This window comes from Penicillium griseofulvum, assembly GCF_001561935.1.
Source record: "Penicillium griseofulvum strain PG3 chromosome Unknown contig_91, whole genome shotgun sequence".
In the NCBI taxonomy this organism is placed as follows: domain Eukaryota; kingdom Fungi; phylum Ascomycota; class Eurotiomycetes; order Eurotiales; family Aspergillaceae; genus Penicillium; species Penicillium griseofulvum.
In genome coordinates this window covers 1,331,066-1,354,153 of record NW_024467450.1, presented here as the reverse complement: position 1 = coordinate 1,354,153, position 23,088 = coordinate 1,331,066, and the positions used below count along the sequence as shown (strand labels likewise).

Genomic DNA, 23,088 nt, shown 5'->3' with positions numbered 1-23,088 from the left:
TGTTTTGTTTGCATCTTAACAGTACATGATGACGACAGGAAGAATCAGCTAAGGTGAGTGGTGAATATTTGCATTTCTAATTTCTATATTTGTTGGAGAGGTGTTATACAAAATACAAGGCAGATGTACAATAGCAAAAGGCTAACCGAAACGCCAACGCTGAATGTTGAATCGAATCTCTATCCCAACGCATAGATCCGAATGTTGAAAGCAAGGAAAAGCCTGGATCAGGATGCGATCAACCATAGATAATGGGCTGTAAAAACCTGCACCGAGTAGTTAAGAAGTCGCGGACGATTTATCGCTTGCATCAAGCGGCGTGAATACGTTGCAAACTACACGCAGTTTGGTCAACATCTCGTCCCATTCGCCCTCTGCTGTGCTGAGTGTGGTAATAGCACCACCGGCACCAATTCGCCAGGTCTGCTGATTCTTCTCGGCATAGTCTCGACCACCATAACAGGTGAATGCTGAACGGATCAGAACCGAGAAGCTTCCACCTCCGCCAAGATCCAGGAAACCCATCACACCGGAGTAGATGCTACGCTTGCGATTCTCAATCGTACGAAGATGCATGCAGGAGCGTTCCTTAGGTGCACCAGTCATGGAACCAGGGGGGAGACACCGCTGGAGGGTGGTCAGGCCATGAACGGACATGTTGGGAGTATTCAGCTGAGACATATGTCGCACAGCGAAACCAGGGTGGTTGGGGCGGATCTTGCCCTTAATGTGAGTGATCATTGAGTAAACTCGGCCGTAATCTGCAACTTCGAGCAGCTTCTCGACATGGACGCCACCTGAGCCGCAGATGCCGTAGAGATCGTGCCGGATCAAATCCGCGATCATCAGGTTCTCCGCCATCTCTTTCGTAGAGCCGAGGATCTCACAGGCCTTCTCCATGGTCATGCCTGGTGATTTTCGGACTGTTCCTTTCATTGGCTTCATCTCCACCGTTGACTCACGGTCCCAGTTGAGGAAGCACTCTGGACTGCTGCTCGCGATCTTCGTATCTCCCAAATCTGCAAAGGCACTGAATGCAGCTGGATTGTACGTTTTGAGTCGCTTGTACAGTTTCCAGGGGAACATCAGACGATCCGACTCCGCTTCTGGAACTGGCAAGGTGATTGACGTCTCAGAGGTTAGACATAACTCATAAGATTCACCAGCTTCCAGCTCCGCTTGGCATGACAATATTTGCTGTTTGTACTCCTTTTCCTCGGGGAATTGAATTTTGCTTTGCCGGAGAATTGAATCCAAGCCCTGATCCGCAGATGTATCCACCCCACTGCCCGAGAAGTCTCGCAGCTGCTGCAGTGTCTCATTAAGCCAACCCGCATCATCATCACGAGTAGACTGAATAACGACGGCGCCAGTAGTACTGTCAACCACGATGCTTCTTTCACACCACAGAAGGCTTACATCGGGTGGATCCGCAAAGGAAGGATCAGATGAAGATTTCCCGGTGCTGGAGGGCTTTGGTGACTCCGAAGCCTGCGCATAGCCTGGGTGGGGAAGACAAGTGAGACCAAGTTCGTAGGACAGATAACCCAGGAAGCCACCCCAGAATGGAATCTTAGAGTTTCCGGAATCTACCTTCTTCAGCTCCATCAAATACCGCAAGGCATCCCACAGTTGAGTAACGGTAATATAGCTCTCAACCTCTTTGCAATCGCCATCCAACTGGATCAATCGAAGTTTATGTGTTTCAACATTGTATTCAAATCGCCATGAGCCAGGACTCGGTACTGAAACAATGCTGTATTGGCCATTAGATTTGAAAAGGACTGCTGGTGAACCTGCTTTGTTGAAAAGTTCACTTATAGCCTCGGCAGTCAAGTCGATTCGGTCGAGGGACCTAGAAGCCGAGATTTTCGATGTCGACTTGCTCCAGTTGAGCATTTCATAAGCAGCATCAGGGAATGGACTAGAGGCAGTCAGGGGGCTGATGACTGTGCTGGGAAGGGAGCAATATCCCCCGCGTCCAACAATCTTGTTGTACCCAAGAGCCATGCTCCACCAATTTCGTAGAAGTGCTTTGCAGGCATTAATTTCTGATTTGCAAGACTCCGGGTGGAACTGAACACCCCAAAATGGCTTCTTGAGATGGCGAACTGCCATGGGTATCTTTGTTTTCGGGCGATCTTTGAGAGACAACCAAGCCAAATATTCTAAGTCGGTGGATTTTGAAGAAGCCGAGTTGGCATAGAGTGAATGGTAGAGCGTCACCTCTACCTCCGGTAGATGTTCAAAGATATCCTTGGCTGATGTGGAGATCTTGTGAATCTGGCCATGGATCGGGTACGGGAGCCGCTCGATAGGAACACCGTTATGAAGGCAAAGGCTTTGAAAGCCTAGACAGATACCGAAAACGGGAAGGAGATCTGAGTCATGAAGGTTCCAAATGTCTCTCATGATACCGACATCACTAGGCACGTTGGGATCTCCTGGTCCTGGTCCAAGCACGACAGCTTCGTAGTGCTGGAGAAACTCGTTCATATTTGAATCTGGCCATTCTGAGTCGATGGTCATGACTGTGACTTTGACCCCTAGTGTCTCCTCCAGCATGGCGACGACATTGTAGGAGAATGAGTCGTAGGCATCAACGTACAGAACGCTCTTAGTCGAAGAGCTGGGATCCAGTTGTGGTACAATGTTTTCATTTGGGGCACCCCAATCACCTAGCATTGGTGCCATGATGACGTTGGTATCGGTATCCGATGGTGGGGTTTATATTGGGCTTGATTGGACGAAGAACTCCGCACCCGTAATAAAGTATGAGATCAAACAAAACCCAAGAGATCAAGGCTCAACTGCATACCAGGATCTTCAATTCCAAGTCTTTGAATCAGTCAGAGGCTTATCTGATGCCGAGGTCGGAGAGTGGCAAGATGTTCAGAACATGGCCCCAATGGGATGAAAAAGGGAGGGAAAAGAGATAAGTATATGTTTTAAAGTACAATGTCAATGCAGATATGTAGATATGCAAGCTAACAATTGTTCCGAGGTCGTGGAAGCAAAGAAAAATTTAAGGTTGGCGAGAGGGAAAAAGGCCAAAAGCGGGTACCGACGGAACTTTCACCGATGTGGCAATGAGATGGTTTTTGATATAGAACATGAGATTATTTAACTTGAAGCCTTTAAATAGTAGAATGTCGGTGAGAAAGGTAATGTAATGTATCATATAGTACTTATTATAAACCCCTTGTCGACTAATGTATAGCCTCGAAGTTAGAACCTATAAACACAACATTATTATTGGGTTGTCTCATCCTACCTGTAAATATATCAATGAACTATCGGATAACACTAGCCAGAAGGAGCTAGAAAACGTCAGACTATAAGAGAACGAGGAATAAATGATTCAACAGTGCATAGTACCTGTCAAGTTGTGACCCTACCCAATAGCAATAACCACTAGCGTACCAATGGATCATGGAGATATTGCTTTTTACGGGAGATATCATTGATAGGACTCTTAACATTCACATATTTGCAAAAGAACCTAAATTGCTAGACTAAAGCGCTATACATTCGAACGGAGTCGCTAAAGGGTATTCAACAAGGCAAAACAAGACTATCCAGATTGAGGAGCTGGGGCTGGCACCTGTAGCGAAGCGAGCTTAACAGCAACCTTGGGGAAATACTGGGCCACAAAGCCTTCCGTGTAGTAACTATGCGCAGAACTGTGGTCCCCGACCAAGTTGTGAGCTAGCTCATGGCACAGAATGACCCACCAATACACAATAGCATCTGCGCGATCTGGGCTCGCGCTCTTCAGTAACTCCTGCTCTTGCAAAGACTGGAAGTAATAGTAATTGCAGAAAATACTGCCCGCGCGGTTGAATGCGATAGTCTTGCCGCCCGGGTCATAGAAGATGGTCAGGCTGTCAGCCCGCATAGAGAAGATCGTGCCACAGTCAAGGAGGATCGAAGCAAAGAGGTTAAATCCTACGCGGTTTTTCGCAAGGAAGGCAGATCGCTCGGTGACTGACTTTGTAAAGAGGACGTTCATGCCACTGCTAGGGAGCGTGGCGACGAATTCCAGATCGTGGCTTGGGCGTTCGTCGCAGTAGGACTTGCTTTCTTGGATTTGGTTTGTCTCCGGGCGACTGTACACATCGGAGGATCCATGAGGTCGGCACGCTTGGACAGCGGAGAGGAGCTCGGAGTTCAGTCGGTGCGGCGAATTGGAATTTACAGATTGCTCTGGGCGTTTTTGCTGAGTCTGTGGGTCATTGGGCGAGTAAGGCGGCGGTGGAGGCGTGGAAGACTCGGGAAGCAGAGATCGGGATTGTTCTTCAGTGCCAGAGTTTGAGGCAGACTTTCCACCATCCAAGCCAAACCGTTTTGATAGATTGGCAAACATGCTTCCTCTAGGCCGCGACGGCAATGGCATTGGCTCTGGGGGAACGACATGTGCTTGTTCTGGCAAGCTCTTGTTGTTCTTCGGTGACTCTGGGAAAACGCCAGGCATCGCATTCTGCGCCTGTGCTTCGGCCCTCTCTTCCTCCGCCCGCTGAGAGTCCCGCTGGGCTTGACCGGCTGCCCAGGCAGCTTCCCTCTCCTGTAACAAACGCCTCTCCTCTTCCACTTGTTTTTGGCGCTTATCTTCTGCGATTCGAGCTTCTTGGGCTTTCTGCCTTAGAATACGTTCCACGTTGTAACCTCGAGCCCGGAGTTCTAGGAGCTCGGTCTTTAACAACATTTCCAACGTCAGAATCGAGTGCAGCTTCGGTCGCTTCAAAATCAAATGCGCCAAGGACTGGCTGATCTCATACAGGTCGTATCGGTCAGGGCAGATACACAAGACTAAGCCTGCCGTCTGCTGTGCGACAATGGCGTTTCGCTTCTGCGTGTGCGACACCCTACGTCCCTTCAGCGATCTTGTAAGACTGATCGATGTCACAACCTGGACTTTGAAGGAATTCTCCAACCATCGGGCTCCATGTAGAACAGAGTCTGCAGGTTGATCATGAAGGAAAAGTCGCGCACGTTCTAGGATCAACTTCTGTAGCTTGTATGCAGGCGTCTGATCAGAGGCGAGGCTGCCAAACCGTGTTTGTTGTTCAACAAGACCACTCAAGGGCATGGCCCCAAGAGCAGCGTAAAAGTCCTCCAATGCCTCTTCTTGCGGGGCTGCGAAGATGTGCTCTTTGAAGAGGTTGAAACTTTGGAAATCATCTACTACGACAATGTCCTTGGCGGAGGCGAGACTCCATTCTTTGATGTCCATAGTATCCTCCTCATCATGTAATTCCTTCACATACGGCTTTTCTTTGCCGCCGTGGTCTGACACAGTTGGGGGGATGTCTCGACTGGCAAGGAGGAATTTCGCTCTCCGCATCTCAACAAAAAGATCTTTGTCCTTCTTCAGCGCTGGGAATTGCTCGGCAAGGGTCCTAAGAAGCATGAGGTATTTCTCCGAACTTTGGAATGCAGCAGATATACGAGCGGGCTCTTTGACCAGCATGCGTGCAATCTCAATCTTAGTTGGTTCTCGCTTCGAGCCGATGGCCATAAGGAAGAGGTTCGCCTCCTGTCCGAAATTGACAAAGTCAAAAATGTCCTTGTAGTCCTCCCCGTCTCCAAGATAGCAGAACCTAGGGGCCACAAGCCGGTGATTGACTCCCTTTTCTGAATGGTCGCGAATGGGGATTGGGATTATAGGAGCTTGGCTAATACGGTTTATATCTTGCTGTCTCAGATCAGATACTCTGCCTGCCAGGTATTTAAACACAATCCGCGCATCCCGCTGGGTAGTCGGAGGCTGCTTCTCGAGAACTTGAAGACAGTCCGTCATGGGAGGATGAGGCTTGACTCCCAGTCTGGAGGCATGAGGGTGGAGATTCTTTTTGAGAAGCTTGAAACCGAACAAGGCAGCACCTTCATCGGTAAAGCACTTTTTCGGGGCACTTAAGCTATCAGATCCTTCGATGGGAAGGAATGGCACTGTCACTGCACTTATATCGAACGAAACATACCCATTCGTGTAATATTCGCCGAGGAAATATGACAGAGCCTTGCTTGATCGACTATCTTTCTCTTTGCTCCCGGCTGACATGAGCATTACGAGTTCAACAGCTGATGGGTAACTCTGAAGCCCCATCATGGTAAGGAATTTACCCTCCTTGCTGCTACTGGTATAAATGCCAGGCCACTCGATAATGGGTAACCCGAGAGCTCGGAGTGCGTCCTTCGGCTCATAGAGCTCGGAAATTTTGTAACGTGTGCCTTCGGTGCCGCTCCCACTTTCGGCAGTACAAATGCTTGTCCCCTTCAGTCTCTGTATATCGTTGGCGGGGATGTCCTCTTGTACAGAGGCGAGGTATCGGATAAGGTCAACATGATTCCATTTCCTGGACGCAGAGCCTTTCACATCGCTAGAGGATGGGGTATTGATCAGACGATCAAAGATCACACCAAGCTCTACGGTTTTGCGAACCCCAAGTTGAACCAAGATTTTCTCCTTGACACCATTTAAGCCATGAACCACCGGCAGATCGTCGAAGAGGCGCACGGAGGCAAAATATGTCTGCGCAGGCTGCTTCATTCCGAATTTTGTGGGGATCACGGTCTGGGACTGAAGTATTGCGATAACACTTTGCTTTGAAGGTTGGCTCAGAATTTCCCACTGCTTGGACAAAACAGGCAATACCTGGCCCGAAAAGGTTGCCGACTGCGTAATGTCTTGATCTATCGAAAAAATATTTCGGTTCCCGCAATTGCTGACGATCCATCTAAGCCAAGGAACGATTTGTAGCTCGACCCAGCCAAGCGCCTCCATTTCATGCTTGCCTAAAGACTTAGTGAACTTGAAAGGTATCACGCTGGGTGGTACGGGCAATTCCGCCGGAATGCGCTGAGGGTTCAAAAAAGTGGTGATCTCCGCAAAGATAATTAAACGAGTGGGAACCCCTTCTTTGTCCTCGTCATTAGCCACTGCAACGCGTAGTAGACTCTGGACCGAAGATCTATCAAGCTGACCAGCAACTGTTTTACGGCCAAGCCATGAAATGAATTCAAGGACTTGGTTGGATCGCAAAGTATTAGACTCTAACTCGCGCTTGATGTCTGATACCGTGATTTCCGTAACTAACCCGAAATCTGTGAGCCTTTTGACAAAGTCTTTAGAGTCTTGGACAAACTCTTCAGGCAAAGCAGGAATAGAGTCCATGAAACTGAGGTCTTTGGGTGCGATGCGTGTCTGATGGCTGGGGATGACACCGCAGGTAGAGAGGACCTCGATAGAGGCATTCTTGTTGCACATCCAAAATGCATCTTCAATTGTCTGCCCCAATACAGAAGACGGGGTCGATTCACGGAATACAAATTGGTTTGCGGTGTGAATAGCCTCTGGCAGTACATCCACAATGTCTTCTTTCCGAATCTTAGATGAGCGTGATCCAACTCTGGATGCGAGTTTTGATTTTATCGTAGCCATCTCTGCGGACCAAGCAATTCGACAAACAATACCAACTGCCCGCAACATCTCGAGATTCCATTTGCTGATGTAACGAGTATTTAGATCTATGCTCTCTCGCTCCACAGTAGGAATGACAGATGGAGCAGAGACATGAGCATTCAAGCCTGTCGTCTGCTGTGTTGGGAAACCAATAAAGACTCTTCCGCCTTTCGATGGTAAGATTGATGAAAGAACCTCTGACTGCGATGAGGTCCCTCCAGTCGCCATGTTCACATCGTAGGAAGGAGTCAGAATTGCGAGGGTTGCTTTCTTAGGTGGGGGTTTCCGTGTAGCCCGTTCCAATTCTTTGCTCAGATCTCTACTGATAGACGGTATGAGCGATGCTGTGTTGATATGCAAAAAGACCGATGCCGAGAGCATCGTATTCATGCTGCCTGAGTCTTCTTGGCGCTCAGATTCCGATATCTGGCCATTGGAATGCTTATCGGGTACAGCCTGCGTGAACTTAGAGAAGAAACTCCTGAGTGAGCTGGTTGTATCTCGAATATTATCAAGACGGAACAAGCTTGCATTGGGATTCCATTCCACAATCCGCATCCATGAAGCGTCGACCTGCGCAATTTCTCGAGTGACGTTGACAATTTTCATCAAACCTTCTGCAGTTTTAGTATCAATATCTCTCGGAATCGGGACATCCACACTAGGGGCCGTCTTTTTTGACAGCTGCAGAAGGTTCCAATCATCTAACCAAAGTTCAATCTCTTGCAATGAGACAAACGTCAAACTGCTCGACAAAAATTGACAGAGTTGTAGCAACGATGGGACCGGGGAGGAGTCATTGCGATAGTCCAATACAAAGGTGGTGTCTTGACTTGTGGCTTCGCCGAGGTCCAGCCGGCGGGTAAATAAAGCATTCCCTTTCCAGTAGAAGGCCATAGCCTGGCTACCAGAAGACACAAACGGCTCCTCGCAATCATCAAAAACACTATAAAAGCCCACTCCAAATGCGCCGATCTTCGTTTCATCCGGATTTCCGTCTGCGATCCGCTTTAATCTTGCCCAATCCTTTTCACTGAACGGGGCACCGTTATTGGAGATTAGAACACGTCGAAGAGTGTGGTTGCTGATGGTATGTTTCAGATGCGCGGTAGGATCATTTGACGAAGGTGACGGTATTGTGGTTGATGGAAGGGTCTCAAACTTGATCGTTACCTTCGTAGCAGAGGCATCGGCGGCATTTTGAATCATTTCTCGGAGGACAGTCCTGTTAACAATGAATAGGTTAATATGTAGATCTCGAGATGGAAAGACATTCACCTCTTACCATTTCCCTGAATATCGAGCAAGCACTTTCGAGATCAACCCTCTTGTATCAACTGTCACAGCCTCCTCGTCGGCTCCAGACCCCATGGTCCGCGCCTTCAACGCGTTGAAGTCAACCTTCGTGGTCATCTTGCCGTATATGTATTCTTTTATCTGGTTATTCCCGCGGTGTTTATCTTAATCAAGAAGGAAGATTCATCTATGTCTCCATATAAAAGCAGATGAGCATTGACAAACAAGATCAGGGTTGTTTAGGCTGCCGTCGGATATTGTGGTCGGGCGCACTGTCCACGGAGGCCAAAGGCGAGAGCGAGGCCGAGAAAGTACAATTTGATAAAACGCTGAGCAGTCTAAATTGCGATAAAGACAAAGAAATGACACAAAGGAAGATTATTCAGTGAGAGGAGGGCGAGTAGCTGGCCCCGGGGGATACTGCGGAGTTTACGGGCTTATCTTGGTTATCGCATAATTGCCACTAGTCTCCGCCTTCATCCCGAGCATCGTGTGTACATGTATTCATAGGAGAACCCCAGACCCGCTTCTCGTCCAGTGTCTCGCAATCTCCCCTATCGCATGACTCCCGGGAGCCTGTCTAGGTAATTGTGTGGATGCGGGCTTAATATTACCAATCGCTCTCAACTGACAGGATGGGTGTTGACCCTCTGTCCCCAATTGCGCCTGTGCGCCTCAGGGCCCTCCTCCTTCCCATCGGCAAGATCAAGCGCTCGCGCTTTTTGAGCTTCGCTGCTCGACTACAAGCTGAAAACGTAGTTCGACTAGGAGATATTAGTCCCGATGCGCGGCCAAATAGAAGTATGCCCTATTCATGATCGCAAGCTTGTGCATATTGTTACCATATATACTAACCTGCTCTTGTTTAGACATGTTCTCGCCGCTGGCATTTCCCACCGGATTGATCCTTTATGACCTCTCCTTCTCGGTCCCGCCGACCTCACATCTTGAACTATTTCCTTTTGAGCTATACAGAGAGCCATTAGTGATCATTGCCATTGCAGATGGGTCTGAACTGCCTGAGAGCAGTGGCGACGAGCAGAATCACCCCACTCCAGAGGGACTAGATCAATTATTGGAAGAACTGGACGGAGTAAAGGAAAGGAATCCACGTGCTTTGGTAAACCAACTCTTGGTCTTTGATCATCCTGGCTTGGATAAGATCACGAATGGACCGGATAATGTCCTTTGGGTTCCTCCGCCCCAGGTCTCCAAGGCCACGACAATGAAAACAGTTCTCTGCGATATTACGTCGGTTTTACTTTCCGAAATGGATGAGTTCGCGAAGACCATTCAAAGCATACCCTCAATCGAGTCGCCTAAGGCTTCCTCATGGGGCCCGCACAGAAACCCAGAACTACGGCCACGGCCAGTGGACCGACTCTTGAACCGTATGACCCTACCCGCACAGCTACCATCGAGTCCGAACGGAACACGGGATGGAACTCCATTAAGCTCCAACGCCAGCTCCCCAGCCCCTAGCGATCATGAGACTCCCACTACGTTTGATGAGATCACTCGGGCGATCCACCTATCCAGTCGTACAAACTCGGGCAGATCACCTTCAATATCATCCCCGAAGGAACATAGCCGTGACCGGATGTCTGTCAGCGGCATGAGTGCTACTGACAGAACTAAGAACCGGATCAAGGGTCGTGCCGGGGTGATTATTGGAACTCTTTTCCTGCAGGCGGGAAGATGGCCAGATGCCCTCAAGGAACTGACCGAAGCGGTCAATAATGCCCGAGCAAGCAGCGACTACATTTGGCACGCTAAAGCGCTCGAAACAATTCTTCTTTGTCTGCTGATGTTTGGATGGGCAGGCATGGATTTCCAGGTATGTGAATGGCTAACAACGTCATCAAATCCCCGAGGTACTTGTGCCAGGTTGCTTACTTGCTTATTAGATTCCATCAGTCTTGTACCCCGTTGCAGACAAATCTTCCAAGCCTTCCCGTGACTCAACGACCCCTAGTAGCGCTGGGAATAGGGTTATCTCTCTACAGAACCTAGCAAATCTCCTACCCGATCTCTCAAACAACATCTTAAATCTTTATACCCGCGCCGCAAACATCACAGATGAACCTCTCCCCCAGCTAGTGTTTTCGGAGACGGTGATTCGTTTAGCACGTCTAATGGTGTCAGCTCGTGTTCGCGATGGAGCTTTGGATGACAATGCTTTGAAGCATATCGTGATGAATGAACACTTGGTTCCATTGCTCCAACTTGAGCTTCCCCGGGGAACTGTTTTACTCCGAAAGTCTGAAATTGCCAACTTCTTATACCGGGCTTTGCCGCTTGCCCCTGGTGCGGGCCTACCTGCGACTGATGCTGTTCCCATCATTGTTGGCGTTGTTGCTGTTCTTAACATACTTGACCTCCCTAGGAAGAAAGCATTCATTCTTCGTGAGCTTCTTTCAGTGATGGTGCCGAGCCTAGTACAAGCACGCAAAATTGGTGCCGCGGAGGTGGGAATTCATCCCGCCGCCGGGTTAGCGTCTCTCAGTGATACCGCATTTGATGTCAATGCTCTAGACACAGGCCCAGGCAATATGGAGTCAAGTGTGCGTCTCCTTCTTGCGACTATTGGAGAAATCTACGGAGTTCAGCCTTCATCATTCTCGGAGTGGGAGAACAGACAAAGACAATCTGGTGTGAGCGAGTCTGAGAGTACTGAGTATGATTCGGTCGCTAGTATTGCCGAGCGAGCATTCCGACATGTAGTTCTTGATCGTTACGGTGATCTGAATTTGAAAATCGATGTCTTGAAGGCATGCATCAACTGCTGCGAAGCCCTCCCAGATTTTAATGGAGTTCTCCGTTTCACAGTTGAGCTTTTGCAGACTATTCGGGGAGATATGATGCTGGGCGAAGGATACAAGTCCCCGCCGTATTTACCACAAGATGAACAAGTCCGTCTTCTGAATAACATCAAGCGCACCGTGGGCGCAGGCACTAGACTAGGTGTTTCTGATATGGTCGCGGAGTACTGGGATGATTTCCTAGTACGCGATGTCCAGTTATTGTCACTCCCAGATCCTAAAAGGCCCGTTCGACGGTCTAAAACGGAATTGGATGCGGTTACCACAAGTTCGGACAAAGTAAAGAAGGATCCGTTCTTGTACAACCCCTTCGCAAAACCTACTAGCAAGGCATTGGAAATGCTCACTGTGGCTGATGAACCTGCATCGTTCCAAGTGACTCTCCAAAACCCATACGAATTTGAGATTGAGATTGAACATTTGCGCTTAGAGAGCAGTGGTGTATCGTTTGATGCAGTGGCAGAGAACTTTGCCATCCCTCCCCTGTCTGTGCAGGCCGTCACTGTTCTCGGCGTCGCCCATGGGGAAGGCAGCCTTCAGATCACGGGATGTATTGTGAAAGTACGACACTGTCGAACGCGAAGGTTCCCCATCTTTAAGACATTCTGGAAACCTGAGCCTGAGGTCAAGATTAAGCGAACTGGCCTGGGGGCAAAGAAGCCTCTTACGGAGCGCCCAATTTCCTGGGCCTCAACGACCTCGAAGGACGGCAAAGTTGATGTTAAGAAAGGTCCTGAAACGTCAACATGTGAAGTTAAGGTCATTGCCAAACAACCGTCACTTGTCATCGAATCTATGTCTCTCTCACAATCAGCGATGATGGTCCTTGAAGGGGAAGTCAAAACTTTCACCGTTACACTTCAAAATTCCTCTTCGTGCCCCGTGGACTTTGTCCTATTCACCTTCCAAGATTCAACCACCAAACAGCTACAGTCTGCACTGAGTAACAAAGATCTATTACCAGTCGAGATCTACGAGCTGGAGCTCAAATTAGCAACTAAGCCCGCTTTGCGATGGCGCCGGCAGGGCCAGGACCCCAGCGATTGTTCCATTGCAGCAGGCCAGAAGGCAACCTTTACCGTTGACGTTCTCGGAAAGCCTGGTTTGCAGGACACAACAGTCCAGATCGACTACTCCTGCGTTGGGGCAGCCCCGGGCGAATTGCCTGATATATTCTATACCCGACAACTGTTCGTACCGTTGACAGTCACAGTTAACGCGAGCGTGGAAGTTGCGCGCTGTGATATTCTTCCGTTCACTGGTGACTTTGCCTGGAAAAACCAGATTGAACCCGTTGACTCTATACAAAAGCCAGATGGCGTATTCTCCGCTACTGAGAATGATCCTTTCTCGGAAATACTTGGGCGTCTCGGCAATGGGGCTTATGGACCTGATCATTGTGTCGTATTGCTTGACCTGCGCAACGCCTGGCCAAGTCCTCTCTCGGTGTGGTTGCGCGTAAGCGAACAAACAATGGCAACTCTCCCGCCGGATGCGACGACCAAGGATGACCTCGAGGGCAAGTACTCTGTCGATGGAGAGCTCCAGCCCGGCCAGGTTTCTCGCTTTGTTCTGGTTTTGCCTCGCGTCTACTTGGACAACCCACATGCCTCTATCCCTGTCGTCAACACCGGTACTCGGAGGCAATTCGTCGTCAGCGCCAACAAGCTGTCCTTCGAAGCCGAGGCGGCCTCGCGCGAAGCCTTCTGGTTCCGGGAAGAGCTTCTCAAGAGAGTTCTCGGAGGCTGGAAGGAACTTTCCACAGGCCGTGAGGGATCTATTGACCTCCGAAACATCCGATTGAACAATCGTATGGTTGAAGCCATGCGCCTGGAAGACGTCGAAATGCGATTCTCTTTACCCTCATCATCGTCTTCACCCGAGACATCTAACGCAGTGGAACAAACGGGCCGCTCACGCTTCCGCATCAAGACAGATGACCTACTCACCTTAAATATCACTGTCCACAATCGCTCCTCTCGCTCCATCCACCCCCTCCTCCGGCTCCAACCTAGTCTCCGCCACCAACCAAACAATATCGCCCTAGATCTAACCCGTCGTCTTGTGTGGACCGGGATGTTGCAACAGGCGCTCCCTATCCTGCCAAGTGGCGAGTCGACCACCGCCTCCATCGGCGTCACAGTCCTCTGTCGTGGCGAATATGAGTTCGGCGCTAGTGTCGAGGAAGCCCGACTCCTGCGTCCGTCTTTCGATGATGATGGTGCAACCGAGGATTCGGCTACTCCCCGCTACAACGATGATGGCATCATGGATACATTTGGTGCGGACGTGGTACGGCGGCGACGCATTTGGCATGCCAAGGAGTTGTGTATCATCCATGCAAGTGATGCATGATCTTGGTGTTTGACTGTTCTGATGTGGTCTGTCATTTCAATAAGAGCATAGATATCACATCTGTCTAGCTGCCTTTTGTCTTTTAGCTTAATTCGACCATGTAGCATACCCCCAATAACCTCTTTGTACAAACTAGATACTTTCATGATTATCATTGAATTGCAAATATATTTTGATTGAGGTTCTAAGGTTCGGGGAGATCTACCAACCCCAGTCATTCTCGTGATATTCTATTGGTTGATAGTCCCGAGGTCTCCACCCCCAAGTTTCCAATGTGACCTGGGGGATATTCAATGTTGAAAGGGGTGAGGTGAAATAGTATACATAGTAGGGATATACTAGGTATAAGTATAGATCTACTAATACGTTCACGGAATACGCCTAACTCCGATATGTTTGAAATACAGATAACACGAGAATGCCAAGAGCTTCTTAAGATAACCCTTGGATTTATCTAAACAGATAACGAAGTAATGAGAACATTTTACTGCCATCAACATATTAACTGCGGGGTTGCAATCGCGGGCTTTTCCCCGCACTTTGGTTTAAATAGATAGCCCCCAATTCCCTTAGGAAATTCTTTAACTCTCCTGTACTCGCAATCATGGCCCAAACTCACCTCCTTACCTTAAACTATAAAGGCGACCACAACAAGCCAGATACCATCCATGACACTCAAAACTTCATCGATAATGAACTCGTTGACTCTAAGACAACCAAATGGATCGAGGTTCACGACCCCGCAACAAATAATGTGGTCTCTCGAGTCCCAGAAACAACCCTCGAAGAGTGCAAGGCCGCAGTGATTTCAGCCCAAAATGCATTTCCCGCATGGCGAGACACTAGCATTATGAAGCGTCAGGAAATGATCTTCAAGCTGACCAACCTTGTCCGCGAGAATATGGATTCCCTAGCAATTTCCATCGTCACAGAACAAGGCAAGACCTTCGCCGACGCAAAGGGCGATGTCCTTCGCGGATTGCAGGTCTGCGAAACCGCCTGCGGAATTACCACCCAGCTTCCGGGTGAGGTCCTCGAGGTAGCCAAGGATATGGAAACCCGTTCCTACCGTCTCCCCCTCGGTGTTGTCGCCGCTATCTGCCCATTCAACTTCCCCGCCATGATCCCTCTCTGGAGTCTTCCGATTGCCATTGTGACCGGTAACTGCCTGATTCTAAAACCGACCGAGCGCGCACCCGGTGCCTCTATGATTATCGCTGAACTCTGCAAGAAAGCCGGCTTTCCCCCGGGTGTTGTGAACGTCATCCATGGTTCTAAGCCAGCTGTTGACTTTATCTTGGACGCACCGGAGATTAAGGCTATCTCCTTCGTTGGATCGAATAAGGTTGGAGAATATATTTACGAGCGTGGTACAGCCAACGGGAAGCGTGTGCAAGCGAATTTGGGAGCCAAGAATCACGCAGCTCTGTTGCCCGATAGTAATAAAAAGCATGCTTTGAACGCCATCGCTGGTGCGGCGTTCGGAGCAGCCGGTCAGCGATGCATGGCGCTGAGCGTCTTGATTACAGTTGGGAAGGCTCGCGAATGGCTCCCTGAATTAATTGAGAACGCCAAGGGATACCAGGCTGGAAGTGGGTTCAATGCTCGCTCTGATCTGGGTCCATTGATCACACCCCAGAGTCGGGATCGCTGTGTGGACCTCATCTCAAGTGCGGAGAAGGAGGGTGCTACCATCGCCTTGGATGGCCGGGACCAGAAGCCTGAGGGCTTTCCCAATGGAAACTGGGTATGGAAGTCTATCTTATCTTCAACTCCTACGAACCATCCTGCTAACACGTTCATTAATAGGTCGGTCCGACTATTATCACCGGAGTGAAACCCGAAATGAGATGCTACAAAGAGGAGATCTTCGGTCCTGTATTGCTTTGTATTGAAGCCGATACAATCAACAGCGCAATCGACCTGATCAACAGCAACGAATGGGGCAACGGTGCCGTCATCTTCACCCAGTCTGGATCTAGCGCAACACACTTCCAGAAGCGTGTCGAGTCTGGACAAGTTGGAATTAACGTCCCTATCCCCGTCCCGCTTCCCATGTTCTCCTTCACTGGCAACAAGCGAAGTGTGGCTGGAACGGGTCTGCTCAACTTCTACGGCAAGGACGGTATCCGATTCTATACACAGTGGAAGACTGTCACGTCGCTTTGGAGAACTGAAGATGCTACTGAGCTTGAGAAGCCAACCTCGATGACTTGATTTGGTTGTGAAACTTGCATACGGCGGACTGGGAAAACATATCTCGGGATTAGGGTTTAAAATCCTTGATAGGCGCAGGCATGTCTTGGGCATTTTTAGATTATTGTATGCATAATGGTTCACGGGAAGAAGTTTTTCAATTTCAAAATACAAAAACTAGCGAAGTTGTGTAGGGTATGTAAATATATCCATGTACAGTTCATTCACTACATAGTTTGACTGGTCCTGCTGTGTTGAGGTCCACGGTGATTGAAGACCTCTATAATCAAAGATACACTATAAGGTTGTCATGCCATTATTTACACTAGAATTACCTTATTCGCTTATGTATAGCCCATTGTTGGATGATCTCATCCCTGCTCCTTGTATGGTCGTGTGCTTGATTGTTTGCTTCATTTACCAGGTATAAATCCCCTGCTCTTTCATATATTTTACACTCAAGAACTCCCCCATTCTTCACCTTTCTCCCTCTCTCTTCTGTGCTATCCTCAACCATTATATTAAAAATTATACTATAGGCAAGGTATGTTATGGCACACTGGCATTTGGAGACTGCCGTAGCTCAATCCAACGGTTTCACAGTCGCCCCAACAGAGGTCCGATCTCAAAGGTACAGGGACAGTTGAAACCAATCTAACTATGAGCAGGGAGTTTCGAAGAACATCCACCTTCACGCCAACACTGCCCTACATGAGCCTGTCGCTGTTTAATGTGACCGGAACGGAGGTCCGAAACAATGAGACGGTTCTTGCCGGATACCCCGGCTTCCAATATATTTAGAACCTGCGAAGATGTATAATTCCTTGGCCAATCCTAAGGTTATGGCATATATTTGACATAAATGTCAAGTGAACACAGAAGAAAGGAGTTCTTCAAGTTGCAAACGAGCAGTGGGATAGTTTCTCGCATAGTGCTGTGCTCAAACGGGAGACCACAGCTGCGATGGTGGTTTGATCAACACGGACAAAGCGTGCAGCCTTATTACCTTACACTGGTTTCCCAGTCATTGCATCAGTATCTCCATATTGTATGACCCTCCGAGACATGTTCACGACGGTGTCAACTTCAGGAACTCGACTAGTGACTAACTCCCTCAATGATACAAAGATTTTGGTTAATGTTGAATTCAAGTAGCGACCTTTAAAATATCCGAGTAGACCAACAAGATGTGCCCAGCCTAAAAGTTAAGACCATATATAGCTCACGGACTACCTGCCTCATACCTAGGTAAATCCGTTTGTAATTCTGATTATAGTGAATGTAGGTGAAATTGGTATGCAAGCTAGGGATCATCCGATTTATTGGAAAACTGGATGCTTCTTTTACTGGAAATGATTTTTTGAGAATAGAGACAGAGAAAGAGAGAGTAGAACTGTATTGTAAAATCTATGGACAGATAGGGTATCTATCCAAGAAACTAACAAACAAACTGGCGAACAGTCTGAGCCAGCAAACAGCGTGGCGAATAGCAGGGATCATAGCAATGTTACTGCAATAATTGCGGCGCCTTTTTCTTCTTTCTGTCCGTCGAGTTCCTTGTCGCCTTCCTTTAGATATTCCCAATTCACACTTAATATCAACCTCTAAAGTGATCCCCTCAGTTGACAAGGATCGTGGTATGATTGGATTGCAAGGCGAACTGGAAATAGCTAGTTCCTTGGCGTCAACGCACAGCCACCCAGTGGGACATATGTTGACAAAAATTCAGCGTCGTCGTCACATTATCATCTATGCCGTGCAATCATGTTAAGCGATCTGCCCGTGGAAATACTCCATCTAATTGCGCGTGATCTCGGTAGTAAAGATCTATATCACCTGGTATGCTCATCACGTCGGCTGTACGCCGTGTTCCAAAGAATTCTTTACACCGACGTGACTTTCTGCCAATCGGAGAGTAGTGAACAAACATTCAACATCTTCCTATATGCTGTGGCCCGAACACCGAGGCTCGCTAGCTATGTTAGGTCTCTGAAGGTGGAGTCCTGGGATGTAATAAGTGCCACCAACGAAAGCAAAGAGCAGAAAGTTGAATTTGACGACAACCTTGTACGCAGACTAGTCTATGAACGAACAGGATACTCCGACGAAGAGAGATCTAAATGGTTAAACGATCTTGAGCATGATAATGAAGATGCTTGGTTGGCTTTGCTTATACCGCAATTGAAGGAATTGCGGAAACTCAATGTCACCTGGCCATATGGCGTATACTATGTGTTGAATATGCTGCAAAGAGCTGCTACTAAGCCGGAACCTATGTTTCCTCATCTCGAGGAAGCGTATGCAGCTTGGAGTGATACAGAGAACGCATTCTCATCACATTACATGGACCCATTCTTCAAATTTCCATCAATGCGCAAAGTGGGCTGCTACATGTTGGCGGAGGCGGCGAATGACGATGTCGACGATGAGTATGTGCCTGGATGGCGTGACTCCAAAGTTCGGATCCGAGAAATGCTCCCGCCACAAAGCTCGAATATAACCGACATCGACCTCCAAGAAAGCAACGCTGCGGAAGGGATGAGGGACTGGGTTCAGGCTTGCAAAGCACTGAAATCATTCCGCATTGCTCATGGTGGGGCACATATCTCCTTTGATGACTTTCAGCCGCGAAAGATTTACGAATCGCTTTCGCTCCATAAGTCGACGCTGGAGTCTGTCTGGGTTGAAAATGATGATGGTTGTGGGAACTACGATGACGAATGGATGGGATCTTTTGTTGAGTTTACCGCTTTGAGGCTTTTTCGTGTTCCCTTTGACAATCTTGTTGGACTTGACGAGCACGGTTTACATGTGCAAAAGCTTGGAGATGTCCTTCCTCCCTCGTTGAAGATATTATATGTTTCTCTCGACGGAGACCGAAATTTTAACGCCGCTATTGATCAGTTAGCAGAATTGGCTGCATCAGAGAACTTCCCTAAATTGGCAACGATACACCTTCAACATTGGAATCTCGAGAAGCCAGAGGATGCTGCGAGATATGAATGGTTGGAGCAGAAATGTCAACAGGCTAGTGTTTTGTGCTTTTCTCATCAATCAACATGGTGGACAGAAGGGGAGGAGCAGGAGATGATGGAATTAATGTGGCCTGATAACGAGGCACGCCCGCTTTGATATTATTAATGTACAAAAGTTAATATAACCAATTTTCCCTCATCCAATTGACCATTGTGTAGTTCTTAACTCTCTAACATCGAGATTGTCCTTTCGGCCAAATATGATGAATTTGGCTATATATATCCACCGAGGACGACTAACGATGCTGATCTAGACGCACAGCCACTTGTCGAGCCCTTGGCAGGGAGATTAGGTCTAGCTACATGTCTGTGGTCTTTCAGTCGAGCCAAAGCCTGAGACGCCCAATTGTGTAAATAACATTGTAAATGATGGGTAGGCAGTATGCTCCGGGACCATATAGGTAGGTTATATATAACAGCAACGCGCACAATGCTGACGAAAATAGAAGATAGCTTGGAGCGTCGACTACTTATACTGAGAAGTTTGAAATGGAAGAGGTGCTCCTGATAGAAAAGGGGCGATATAATTTGCAATTTGAAGAGGTAGAACAAAGTTTAGTAACTACAATATGTGTCAAACTAGCACCTTTCTCTTTTGACTAACCTAATTAAGTATCATTATAATTATCGTCTTCCAACAGCCCAGCCGGGCTAGCTCAATCGGTAGAGCGTAAGACTCTTAATCTTAAGGCTGCGGGTTCGACCCCCGCGTTCGGCTATTCCTAAAAACCAAACCTGAGATTTCTTTTTTTGCTCTTTTAATTTTGTAGATGGGCGTTTTCCCCGATCCACTTAGGGCTCGGATGAAACGCAAAGTCTTGGCGGAGCTGACATAATCAATTATTTTGTCCATGGGTGGACGGCCATACCAGGACCCCATTCATAGACCGTTTACATGTAAAATGTAAATAACTTTTGGCAATTGGGATCATGCGGGGTACAATCCCCAGTAATTCCCATCAGGCTACGCTTCTTATTTCGACCGAGATGGCTACAGTCAATTCAAGCTTCAAGCGCAAACCCCAAATGTCGATTACATCCCTTCCAGTTGAGCTGATCAGTGAGGTCTGCAGCTATCTGCAGCTATCAGAGTTGCAAACACTCAGATTAACATGTCGCAACTTATACCAAGTCTCGCTCGACGCATTCTCAGATCGGTACTTCAAGAGCATTCGCTCTCTTGCCACACACAGCGGCCTTCGTGACCTAGAAGAGATCACATGCATGTGGTGCAGATAACTATGGCGATATTGTCGCTGAGTTGAACCTTCGACAATCGCAATATGATTCTCTGCTTTCCATTCTGGAGGATCTAGAAGACCTCCGCATATGTATATACTACAAGGACCCTATATTATTTCACCGGAAGCCTTGGAAACCTACGAAACGTATATGCATAGAACTGCTGGAGCCAGATGATACTTCGGGTGTTACGACTTGGTTTGATCTGATTATCAAGGTCGCTCCCCGTCTGAACATACTAGCCTTTTCACAAGGTCACTACATCTACTCTTACGAGGCAGCATCAACTTGGACGACTTTCCGACCTCGTCGAAGTTACTCGGCTTAGAGAGCTCCATCTTCATTGGGTCTATCTCACTTCTGGTAATTTAAAGTCATTTCTTACGACTGCTAAGCCCACTCTGAGAATCTTCACGCTCTTTGCAGTCTCATTGGATGACCAGGATATGGCAACGGATGATAATATCAATTACACATCTGGACAATCTCTTCCCTGGGAGCTTCTTTGGAATTTATTCCGAGATGAGCTGTCGCTATGGAGGTTTTCCATGGCAAAGCTTTCTTCCGACCCCAGGCAATATTTCATCCATGGACTTGATGGCGTAACCAAACCCAACGAGAGGGCTGAGTTTGAATGCTAAAACAGCTGGAATTTCATTCAGTGAATGGATCGATCGATTGGCCCCCGTGCTAATGGAAGGATATCATAGTTTTTACGACAGGGAATGGCAATACTAGGGTATGTAGTTCACATTCCTTAGTTTCACGATGTTCATTCTAACAATTTCTAGATGAGTGGTTTGACAATATGATACCTACAAGCCGCGACTCGCCAAACGCCGTCTGGTGTACCTGCGAAGACAAATCGAGGCCGTGCAAATATCGATGCTATCAATAAACCCTGAAAGTGCGAACAATGCTTAAGTTGGAACAATCTGAATAATTATCAAGATATCTATCTGGCGTGCAGGGGAAGTCATTTGAAGCTGTGTCTTGGAAATTTATGTTGAATTCCTTATAAGAAAGACTAGATCTGCAAATATACCTCCAAGACACAACGATATATAATCCCTAGGGTGGTACACGCCTCAAAAGTTCCAAAAGCCGGGATAATACAATGCTGCTCGCTAAATATAAATCCACGTACTCAAATAAAGCGAAGTCATCGGTTCAATATGAGTAGAAAGAAATTGACAAGACCAGGCGAAAAGCACTGAGTAACGCGATTGCCGCCGCATTGACCCCTCAGCTTGTCGAGGATTCCAGACTATTGGATAGAAGTTCTTGATGAAACACACCGTCTTTTAGCATCTGCATATACTCTTGCTGCACCATGTCATGATGTGTTATCCATGGTGATATATTAGGCACTGGGCCCAAATGTTGTTTGCAAATAGAGCCTCGTTCATTAACAATCTCTACCCGCACGTTCGCTCTATTGATATTTGAATCTATTGTTCACATGGCCAATTCTAAATTTTGCAACGGGCCAAAGCCTGGAAATCCCACCACACAAAGGTTGGAAGAGGTCCTTTTAGCATGGCTTCCTGATACACCCGAGGGGCTTTACCATCAATATTTGCAAACACTCTCTCCTGATTATGACCATTTGTTGACCTATTCACGATACGACCGGATCTGGCGCTTTTCTGAACATACCCCTCATAGCCTGTCTTATCATTCCGAGATTTCTCTTCTGTCCTCTCCGGTGTTCGTAATGGATATCGACGACAACGATCGAGTTATAGATCGTCGCGACTATGATGGGACGTACCATGACTCTATGAAAGCACTAAAATCCCATCTTTCCAACGTTGATTGCCAGAACAATCATCGACGCTGTCGCATTATCTCCGCACAACATCTCACTTGTGTGAGCATGGAGGCATTAGGCAGTGGGCTCGCTTTAGACCCTAATGTTTTCAGTCACCATATCGGGACATCATTCAAAGATATCGAAAAGAGCACAGGTATTGAAAAGCTCTGCAATACAAAGATCGAGCAGATCTCTTCATCTGTCGGCACATACGAGTATGAGAGAAACCTACAAATTGTCAAAAGCCGCCTAGGGAGACTTTCCATCGCCAATGTGGAGCATGCAAAAGACCTCACGGTTCGGGGCTCGATACTTAGGTCTATCCACCATCGTCAAGGTCATCCTATCACATTTTCTATTGACGTACCACGGACGATGTATGTGCAAGGGTACCGACCTGAAGACGAGAGAATGCCAGCGGTTGGAACTTGATTCGCGTACGGCAAAAATAGGATCATCCACAAACGATTTCGGCTCTGTGCAAGTGCTGGATGAGATGATGGAAAAGTATGTTCTCATACGATTGCAGATGAGCAATCTTCTCTCTGAAACCCAGAATTTACTCGATATAAAGAATAGCAAGATACAACAAGCTTTAACAACTCGGCAAATCAAAGAAAGCAGAAAGTTCATCGAGAAGGCAGAAACAATGAAGAGGTATGATATGAAGCTACCTTCGAGGAATGAGAACTGACATATCCTAGGCTTATCATGATAGCCTACTTTATCATACCGTTGTCCTATGTATGCTTAGTATTTGGCATGAATGCTCGATAAATCGATCCTCGGCCTTGGCCACTACTGAGTGATATGTGGCTAGTTGACCTTGGAAGAAGAGCTGAAGCAAAAGAGCCTAAATAAACT

The 23,088-nt window shown here is 47.7% G+C and overlaps 6 protein-coding genes across 6 annotated transcripts; 4 read left to right on the top strand and 2 right to left on the bottom strand.

Annotated features, from left to right (window-relative positions):
- Positions 1 to 279: 279 nt before the first annotated feature.
- On the bottom strand, positions 280 to 2,694 carry pabA (aminodeoxychorismate synthase pabA; the record flags this gene model as incomplete). The annotated part of the gene is made up of 1 exon (XM_040794507.1): positions 280 to 2,694. One exon carries the CDS (start codon positions 2,692 to 2,694, stop codon positions 280 to 282), a length of 2,415 nt encoding a protein of 804 aa, XP_040649757.1.
- An 880-nt stretch (positions 2,695 to 3,574) lies between these two features.
- On the bottom strand, positions 3,575 to 8,875 carry PGRI_067920 (histidine kinase-like ATPase domain-containing protein; the record flags this gene model as incomplete). Its single annotated transcript, XM_040794506.1, has 2 exons — positions 3,575 to 8,687; positions 8,748 to 8,875. The coding sequence occupies 2 exons, from the start codon at positions 8,873 to 8,875 to the stop codon at positions 3,575 to 3,577; spliced, it is 5,241 nt and encodes a 1,746-aa protein (XP_040649756.1).
- Positions 8,876 to 9,393: 518 nt separating this feature from the next.
- PGRI_067910 (TRAPPII-specific subunit TRS120) lies at positions 9,394 to 13,935 on the top strand (the record flags this gene model as incomplete). Its single annotated transcript, XM_040794505.1, has 3 exons — positions 9,394 to 9,559; positions 9,628 to 10,595; positions 10,666 to 13,935. The coding sequence occupies 3 exons, from the start codon at positions 9,394 to 9,396 to the stop codon at positions 13,933 to 13,935; spliced, it is 4,404 nt and encodes a 1,467-aa protein (XP_040649755.1).
- A 604-nt stretch (positions 13,936 to 14,539) lies between these two features.
- Positions 14,540 to 16,152, top strand: PGRI_067900 (CoA-acylating methylmalonate-semialdehyde dehydrogenase; the record flags this gene model as incomplete). The annotated part of the gene is made up of 2 exons (XM_040794504.1): positions 14,540 to 15,682; positions 15,745 to 16,152. The coding sequence occupies 2 exons, from the start codon at positions 14,540 to 14,542 to the stop codon at positions 16,150 to 16,152; spliced, it is 1,551 nt and encodes a 516-aa protein (XP_040649754.1).
- Positions 16,153 to 17,895: 1,743 nt separating this feature from the next.
- Positions 17,896 to 19,263, top strand: PGRI_067890 (uncharacterized protein; the record flags this gene model as incomplete). The annotated part of the gene is made up of 1 exon (XM_040794503.1): positions 17,896 to 19,263. The coding sequence occupies one exon, from the start codon at positions 17,896 to 17,898 to the stop codon at positions 19,261 to 19,263; it is 1,368 nt and encodes a 455-aa protein (XP_040649753.1).
- Positions 19,264 to 22,125: 2,862 nt separating this feature from the next.
- On the top strand, positions 22,126 to 22,656 carry PGRI_067880 (uncharacterized protein; the record flags this gene model as incomplete). Its single annotated transcript, XM_040794502.1, has 1 exon — positions 22,126 to 22,656. One exon carries the CDS (start codon positions 22,126 to 22,128, stop codon positions 22,654 to 22,656), a length of 531 nt encoding a protein of 176 aa, XP_040649752.1.
- Positions 22,657 to 23,088: the final 432 nt, after the last annotated feature.